At 33.5% G+C, this 9784-nt stretch overlaps 1 protein-coding gene across 1 annotated transcript in view; it reads left to right on the plus strand.

Moving 5' to 3' along the window:
• Positions 1 to 6055, plus strand: part of LOC102599251 (tRNA uridine 5-carboxymethylaminomethyl modification enzyme MnmG) — a 16692-nt gene extending 10637 nt beyond the window's left edge. The window contains exons 8-13 of the mRNA XM_006345412.2: positions 2395 to 2613; positions 2767 to 2909; positions 4312 to 4478; positions 4621 to 4838; positions 5003 to 5095; positions 5370 to 6055. Coding sequence (XP_006345474.1) covers positions 2395 to 2613; positions 2767 to 2909; positions 4312 to 4478; positions 4621 to 4838; positions 5003 to 5095; positions 5370 to 5507 — 978 coding nt within the window. The 3' untranslated portion in view covers positions 5508 to 6055. The remainder of the gene's footprint in view (positions 1 to 2394; positions 2614 to 2766; positions 2910 to 4311; positions 4479 to 4620; positions 4839 to 5002; positions 5096 to 5369) is intronic.
• Positions 6056 to 9784: the final 3729 nt, after the last annotated feature.

Genomic DNA, 9784 nt, shown 5'->3' on the forward strand with positions numbered 1-9784 from the left:
TCCCCCCCCCCCCAACACACACTTCAGCTTTAGCACTCTTTTTCTTTGTTTTCTTCTTCTCAGCTTTACAAGGCCTTTCCTACTGGTACCTTTCTTTGCCTACTTCGAATTTACTTCTTATTTTTCTTCTTCAAGTGAGTCTCTTTATTATGCAACTCCTCTTCAACCCTTTCAATTACCAGAGTAATTGAGTATGAATTGTTTATTACAAATTGATTCTTTATATGAACTGAAAGTCGAAAATTTAATTTTGCGATGGGATCAACTTTTACGTGACCTTGTCGAATTACATAACAGGATGCTTTTGGTATCAAAGAGAATGTTTTGGTGAAAATGTTTTACCTTGGGAAATCATTTCCCACGTCATGTTCCCATTTTTGGCTGTGTTCTAGGTAACATATGATAATCTTGAAGGTGGAGGATTGTGTATGATGACTATGTTTGGATGATATTTTAGTAATAATGGTTAATAACAATGATGGTTAATAACAATGTTAGAAGCAATGTTAGAGGGGAAAAAGAACATTAGAGGCAAAGTTAACAATGTCTAACTGTTATCCACCAATTTTTGAACTGTGCAAGAGAAGCAAGTGATATTGCAACTTCTCCCTGTAAAAGGAAGGTTTAGGTTTCTCCCCTTTCAAGGAAACTATTTTCCTTATTTGACCTTATCGAGAAAAAATATTTTTTATTGGAGAAACACAGGAAACAGAAGTCAATGACCATTTGTTCCTTCATTGTAAGGCAGCGTTGAGCCTATGGAACATGTTTTTGGCTCTGTTGGGAGTTAAATGGGTGATGCCTAGCACAACAAAGGAACTACTAAATAGCTGGAAAGGTATTGGGAACAGAGGAAGAAATGAACACTGGTGGAGAACTATCCCTGCTTGCATATGGTGGACCCTCTGGAAAGAAAGAAATTTAAGAAGTTTTGAGGGACAAAAGACTAACTTACAGAAGATTAGAATGAATTGTATAAGCCTTTTGTTTTTTTGTTGCTAACCTATTGGGAGTACTAAACTCACACCCTGCTTTATCTATGAGGCCTGACAAACCTAGATGGAAATTACATAACAAGGGTGTGTTCACAGTGAAATCATGTTACTGGAATCTTAACACAAGGCAGTCAATGGTAGACATTTGGCCTTGGAAGTTAATCTGGAAGACCAAATGCCCCCCAAAGGTAGCTTGTTTTTGTTGGTTGGTTTGTAGAAAGGCTTGTCTAACACATGAAGCTTTACAGAAAAGGGGATGGCAATTTTGTTCAAGATGTGTCATGTGTGAACAGGAAACAGAAGTCAATGACCATTTGTTCCTTCATTGTAAGGCAGCGTTGAGCCTATGGAACATGTTTTTGGCTCTGTTGGGAGTTAAATGGGTGATGCCTAGCACAACAAAGGAACTACTAAATAGCTGGAAAGGTATTGGGAACAGAGGAAGAAATGAACACTGGTGGAGAACTATCCCTGCTTGCATATGGTGGACCCTCTGGAAAGAAAGAAATTTAAGAAGTTTTGAGGGACAAAAGACTAACTTACAGAAGATTAGAATGAATTGTATAAGCCTTTTGTGTTTTTGGTGTAAACAGAATCTTGTAGGGGATATAGTAGATTTAGTTGATTTTAAAGGAAACTTGTAAAGTATACCCATGGGTGGGATGTAAGTTTCCAATTCATCATTTTTTGGGATGATGAATTTTTTGGTGTGAATACAAAGTTACCCTTGTCTCAAAAAATATTTTTATTGGAGAAACATTTTTTTTGAGAAGGGTGGAGAAAGATTTTCAACAAGTCAAAGTAACCAAATACTCATAAACATTTCATCAAGAAAACAGATTAAGAAAAGCGTCCTTGGTCATACCAATCACGCCCTTAACGATGTTTAATATGACCTGTTGGAGTAATATTGTTATTTATTATATTTAGACGCTGAAATCAGTAATTTCAATTGTGATTTGATTTACTGGTGCTAAATCCATACATATAAGGTATTTTTGTATTTCCGGAAAATTGGGTGCTTTACTTCAAACTTCGAAGAAGTGTACAGTCTTTGGTTCTTGTCGGCTTTTTGTGGTTCTCTTTTAAAACTATTGCGTTCAAGATTGTTACCTATTTATCAGTATAAAGAGCTAAAGTTATGCCAGTTAGTGATATCCTTCAAATTTATTTTAATTTGCTATGACTTGGTCATTTTCGAAGAATTGATGGAGATGTGCTGGTAAGAAGATATGTAGTCTACTTAAAGCTCTCTGCTGACTAATTTCTTGAAGTTAAAATTCATTTTCTTAGTTCCCTTTCTCTTGGAAATGAAACACTCTGATGCTGTATGCCACCGTATTGCTGTGTAAAATTCTCCTTTGCTATTTACACAATGTAATGATTCATTTGTCTGTAGGGATTCTCTACTGGTTTGCCGGAGAGACTACAGTTGCCACTTTTACGAACATTACCCGGACTTGAGAGCTGTACAATGCTGAGACCAGCCTACGCTGTTGAGTATGATTACTTGCCTGCTTATCAGTGCTCCAGATCCCTAATGACTAAAAAAATCGAGGGCCTTTTCTTTTCTGGCCAGATAAATGGGACAACAGGCTATGAAGAAGCTGCTGCCCAGGTTTTTATATTCCAATGATGCTCACTTCAGCTTCTGTAATTTTTATCTTATGTATCCAAAGATATAGGAATGTTTATACTAGTACCTACTTTTTAACTAATTATTATCTGATAAGGTCTCCTAAGCCTCTTTTGGTAAACTTTTCTGATGTAGGGGATCATATCTGGAATTAATGCAGCTAGACACTCGGATGGAAAGCAACTTATTGTTCTTGAGAGAGAAAGTAGTTTTATCGGGACTCTGATTGATGATCTTGTAACCAAAGATCTTCGAGAGCCTTATCGCATGTTAACAAGGTGAGTGAAGTAAGAATGCTCATGGCATAGCTATGACCTCTTTTCCTTTTGATTATGCAACATGCAATAGCTACGATTTGCTTACTGTTAAGTTTGCTGATGAAACTACAATATTCTCATGGTTGCATTATTGTCCAAATTAAGAGAATGTTGTTTGTGTTTAAGTGAATTTCTGTTTAACCTTTATTTAACAGTATTGACCAGCGATATAACCTTAGCAATTAGTTAGGAGATATGCAATACCATTTTGTGGATAATTGACAACCTTCTTTTTCTGTGCTGGTGTATGCCCTTAGATTTGCATGTTTTTACCTTCTCCTCTTTCCATGTTGCTATTGGCCAAGCCATTTCCTATTCGTCATCATTATTAGATACCAATTTTATCTCTGGACCTTCTGTAAGCAGAGTGGATCTTTCCTTGTGTTTGTAGACCTCAATGCTCTAATGCTTGGGCAAGACATGCATGAGGGGAAACAAAATGAAGAAAAAGATAAGAGAAATAGTTATGCCTTTGGCATTGTTGTAAACATCGATTAGTTCCATTTGCCTTCTGGTGTAGTATTTTTTTTCATGTTTTAAGTACAGCTGTTGTGTTCCTACCAACTTTTTATTTTTTATTTTTGCAAAGTGCCTACTGACTGATGTTTTAGATTTATATTTTCAGTTCATGCAATTGCATGAAAGTTCTTATAAAAAATCATCTTTGCTTATGGCTTTGTTTAGACTAATACCCATGTCATTGAGCACAGAAAATCCAATATATTTCTTTCTAATGGAACTCAATTCCAAGTGCTACCTCATGAGGTGAGGTTTGTCCAAGAGTATATAAGAGGATAATGGATATTGGGCCTAACTCAATCGCAAGAGATACCTCATGATCTGAAGATTGTCCAAGACCTGGACGATAGTCCATTCCTATATTCCTCTACCAATGGAGGACACTTTGCATGCCTAGCGTTAGACATTTAGTGCATGGACAATATTACATGGGGGCTTATAACATTAGGAAACCAAGAATACATAGATGAGTCTGGCTCTAATACTATTGGAAGATGACAACTTTTTTTCCCTAATAACTGAGAAATACCTGAGGCCCTGTGGCACTAGGATCAGAATTCAGTGGATAATGGGCCTTCGCCTTTACTCTTCCCCCAAGAAATTTAGAAAGGAAGAGAAGATGAAAACCTATTGTCTAGGTGCATGACCTGTTATGGACGTTACTGAGAAATCTTGACTAATTGTCTATGATAGTTCTCATCTTTCTGTGTAGATGTTTAGTCTTTTTTATGATAACTAAGTGCATAACCTGTTATTAACCTTACTAAGAAATATAGTCTAATTGTATATGATAGTTTTATCTGTCTCTGTAATTCTACTTGCTAATAGTCTAATATGCCTTCAGCCGCTCAGAACATCGTCTGCTTCTGCGGTCTGATAATGCGGATAGCCGTCTCACCCCACTTGGTCGTGAAATAGGCTTAATAGATGATAGAAGGTGGATGATGTACCAGGAGAAGCAATCTCGTATCATGGAGGAGAAAAAGCGGTTGAAAGCGGTTAGAATTTCAGGTCAGCATTGCCATTGTTTCTTTCCGTTGTCCCTATGCTTATTGGTGGACACAATATTGTGATAACCTTATTACTTGTACTTATATGGAAATCATAATTGTAGTTTCCTGTCAAACTCAATGCCTGTTTCTGTTGCTTCCAGGTGGAGAGTTGGCCGCTGAAGTTACTCTTCTCTCTGCTCAGCCAGTAAGGGATTCATCAACACTAGAGAGCCTGCTTAAGAAACCACATGTACAATACGGAGTTTTTGATAAGCATGGGTTTGGAAATTCCACTCTGTCCAGGATGGAGAAACAGTGCGTAGAGATTGATATCAAATATGAAGGCTTCATTGTACGCCAGCAGAGCCAACTTCAACAGGTGAACAGTGATGCAATAGGCGCAATTTACTAGAACTAGAATAGGGGATTCTGTTGTATCTGCACACTCATTGGTCTTTTGTTCCTCCATCTTCGCCTTCAAATTCCTCTATCTCTAATGGACCAGTATCTCATATCTTTGTGGCAATGACTTTCTGCTTGTAGATGGTTCATCAACAGCACAAACGAATTCCTGAGGACATAGATTATTATGCAATGACGACTTTGTCGCTCGAAGCACGTGAAAAACTGTCAAAGGTATTTTCTGCCTCATCTGCATAGCACTGCAGTCTTCATGCACACACAAACTTCTATTTATTTCCTTATACTTTTCAGTTTTCACAAGCTCAATGGTTTAGATCATTCTGTACACAGATGACATTTTGTGCCTCATTATTGCCCTTGTTAAAAATTTTATGGTACAATTTCTTTTTTGAGATGTTGTAAAATAAATTGTGGTTAATTGTTTGTAGGGTTGGGTCTTTCGCCAGTTGCCTAACATTTCCCATGATTGTATCTTCTCGATGTACAGGTTAGGCCTCAAACAATTGGGCAAGCGAGTAGAGTTGGTGGAGTTAATCCCGCTGACATTACAGCACTCCTCATTATTCTCGAATCAAACAGGAGGAAAGCCAAAGAGCAGAGTAGAGAACAAGCACTACTTTCGTGAAGTATATGGATGAACAACCTTAAGTCCTCTTCAAAAGACGGTCCGTCTCTTAAAACCAGCAGCAATACATGTCTGCATCATCTTTAGATCAATGAAATTAAGTCCTTATTTAACCTGCTGGATATCCTCTAACTAAGGTACCATCACCACTTGGGATGATATAGTCTTCCTGTTTTCATTTGAGATTCTTTTAGTGAAAAAATGAAACCAGAGGTTACATGTACACGAGTTGTAAGATCGAAAGCATGTCGAGTTGTCGACAGTTAAATCAAGCTTGTCTCGTCCTCCTCCCCAAACCCAAAACAGAAAGAAGTTAATTAGAGTTTTCTGTATACTAGAAGATTGATATCCTCTGTAATTAGGCAGATGTTGGTTAGTTATGGACTTTCCAGTTGTCTTATTTAATTACAGTTATAGCAAGCTGCAGTGGCTCCTTTGTGTCTCGTTTTTGCAGTTTTAACACACATTTCAATTTGTGTACACACATACTTATCAAAACACTTGGCCTTCGTGCTTTTTATAAAGTTTTTGCGTCGTTGTAAGCTATACTTCAAGGGATACTTTCCTTTAGAACATGTTGTCATGTGTTCCTCCGTTAAAATTATAGGTACATTTGTGCCAATTATAAAACAAAAGTTATATTTAGATTGAAAGTATAAAAAAGAGTATATTTAAATCAAAGAATAACGAGTGGTATATTTAAACTATTTTTTTTATAGTTCAAGAGAATATTTGACCCTTTTCCTAATTTTTAAATATTTTTCTCTTTCTTGAATTTTTGTGTTGAATCAAATACCATCACATAAATTAAAAGGGGATATATATAACAGAGATCAAATATACCCACCTCTTTTATACTTGGAGGATTGTTTGGTTGGAATTTGAGGAGATTTATTAATAATCTCCTCATAACATCTATTAATACTCCCTTCGTCCACTTTTAATTGGTATGTTGCGCTTTTCGAACGTCAATTTGATTAATTTTTAAAGTTAAATTAGATTACATTAGTTCGATATTTTAAACAAAAAGCATTAAATATTTAAAAACTATATGAAAAGTACTATTTTATTGCATATCAATGAAAAAAATATATCGTAACATGTTAGTCAAAGTTCTTATAATTTGACTCTAAAAAAGGAATCATGACAATTAAAAGTTGACGAATGGATTACTTTTGTATTACGAGCTCCTTTTGCTTCGATCCATGAATCTTTCTATTAATTAATCTTTTATCTTAACCTAAAGGAATTTTCTTTTCTTGTCTTATTTCACACTAAATACAAGAAGAATGTTGGCAGATGTTATTAATCATGCTATTTCTTTTATCTTCTCTCATCTCTATTTTTCAACTATAACATCGTTTAAGGAATTCCCTTTACACCTTGAACTTTTTCTCTTAGCCTTCGTTCTTTATTCTTGGGGCGGAGCTAGCAAGGGATAAGGGGTTCATCTAAACATGTTTTGGTAAAAAGTTATATTATTTATACATAATTCAAAAAAAAATTACATATATGTAGTAGATGTCGAACCTCTTTGGCCTCTTTATGTCTGTACTTTTTATATTTCAAAATTTATTAGTAAAAATTCCGACTCTACAACTATGCTATCCCTTAATGATACATTCACACCTCGAATGGGTCTTCAGATTCAATCTTTGCTTCTTGTATAATGTATGACCTCGACAGAAGGAAGGTTTTTTCTCCTCAAAGGTCAGACTAGTAAATATTTGCTTTAGGGCCCCAAACTTTTGAGGGCGTCAAAAAATTTAAATAGTGAATTTTATAATTTTATAATTTTATAATTTTAATTTCACTTAAAATGATACTATTGAAAGAAAAAACAGATACAAAATTTAAAAAGAAAAACTATACATCTACTTTTTACTAGAAATTTTATAAAATTTTGAATTAGACCGCTCAAATTTTTATATTAATAAATAAAGTTTTTACAATAACATCTAAAGTAATATTTGTAAGCAAATAACTAGCATCTTGTTAACTGGAATTGATCCTTATTTTTATAAATAATAATATTATGATGTGAAGTTAAAAAACCTTGTAAATCTTAAGGTTCGAGGGTAAAATAAATCAGTTGGTTCAACTCCAACAAATCCATGCTCCCCTTCTCGCACCCTCCCTGACATTGCTTTTGTATCGCAAGGAGGTCAAAAGCTTCTCTCATATCAAATTTTTTAAATGAACCTCCTTAAACGTTCGAAAGATTAAAGGCTTCTTCATACCAAAATCTCCAAATGAACCTCCCTAAACTTTCGAAATATTAAAAGTACTTGGTATTGAATCTGTAAGTCGTTTTTATTATCAAATAAATTTATAAAATATATTTGGAAAATTATTAGTAAGAGATGTAATTGAGAAGCTTGTATTCCTTTCGTTCTCTCCTCTTTTTTCCATTTTCTTTTCTAATCTCATTAACATGCTGTACAGATAATAATTTGTTGTTAATTAATTAGTTGATTTATGTATCCTTTATTTAAATAGGGAAGGTTTGTTTAATCCTAGAAAATATTTCACACCATCGAAATAGTTTTTTGAGACAGTATTCACGAAGTATTAATTTTCTGTAATATTTTTATATATCATCGTTGTAATATTTATCTAATTTTCAGTATTATTATTTTGCTAAATAATAAGTTATATTATCATTGTGATATTTAATTGTTGCTCAATAGAACTCACACAATCAAATGTATCAGTAACTCTTATCAAATCATGAGAGACAACTATTAACATGATTGAGATTGAATATGCAACTGAAGAGGATAGATCAAAATATCATCATACAATAGACCGTTGCATCAGACATAACATTAACACTCATCAAATCACAAGTAACAACTATTAACATGATTGAGACTATAAAGTGATGACACTAATTGATTAGTAAATATGTGGATTGATCATTCATCTATATCAACAAATGTAGTTACAAAAGAGTGATATATCAAGTACACGCTACTGTTTCTTCATATTTTGCACATGAATATTTAATTGCATTACTCCTTGGAACACAATCCTATTAATTTTTACCAATTGAATTAAATGAATACCTCAATTTTAATGTTAAAATCAAATTTAAATTATTTTTCCCTTTTTCTTAAAGAATTATTTTAATGTGATGCCTTGAGCTGTTGGTTCACAAAAAATGATCCAGGGGGGGCATGTTCAAATCCAATTTGTTTAAAATAAATATTGGGCTCAAATAACACGGAGCTACTGCTTTTCTATAGATTCAAAAAGAATTGGATGGATATCATTCTTCTTGAAAACGATCAAATGTAAAAATGCTTCTAACAGAGAAAAGTGTATTAGTGCTTCTCATAGAGAAACATGTATTAGCTCAACAATTGCAAAGGTAATTGCTAAACCGTGTAAATTATGTTGTGATATGATCTCTTTTCATTCATCGTATTTGTTATCAATTTATCGTTAATCATGTATTTTGAGCACTTTACTCACTCTAAAATAAATATGGGTGTTGCTCTTAAAAATAAATACACTAAAAGTTTTTTTTGACGAAGCTAATTAAAAGTTTTATCTTTTTCATTTATCGCTATATAATAAAGCTAGATAGAAAATGTAGGTATTAGTATTGAGTCTTTAACACTTACTAGATTGTACCTTCTTGATGTACAAGTTAAAGTTGGTGAATTAATCCAATTGACATTTACAACGCTTCTTATTATTCTTCAATTAAACATGAGGAATATAACTGTATTATTTTATAATATGATAGAATGTGAATGATAATGCTGAATTAGTAAATACTAGTAAGTAATACATGACTACTTACAAAAAAACTAAAATTACAAAACTAACATTGAACAAACTTTTACTTTATTTTTAAAAAAAAATCAACATATTTTACTGTATACATTATACACTACTTTATGATATATCAAAGTAAATAATTCTTCATTGCAATTCTTACATCACTAACTTTGCATTACAATATTTTTATCTTATACTAGAAGCTGAGATCATCTATAATATATTCCCGCTTTAATCTCGACTTAGATAATTTGGCGCGTTTCGTAGCTAGTTTAGACATGAGTTATGCAATTATTAAATTCTTCATTAGTAATACCACGTTTTATAGCTAGTTAAAAGGTAAATTATTCATGTATTAAATTAATATGGTATTTGATTTGCAATTGCAGGCATTTGATAACTCGCTTAGACGTGAGTAATGTAGTTATTAAATTTTTCATAAGTAATACCACGCTTGGTAGCTGGTTAGAAGATAAATTATTCATGTA

This window comes from Solanum tuberosum, unplaced genomic scaffold, assembly GCF_000226075.1.
Source record: "Solanum tuberosum cultivar DM 1-3 516 R44 unplaced genomic scaffold, SolTub_3.0 scf00068, whole genome shotgun sequence".
In the NCBI taxonomy this organism is placed as follows: Eukaryota; Viridiplantae; Streptophyta; class Magnoliopsida; order Solanales; family Solanaceae; genus Solanum; species Solanum tuberosum.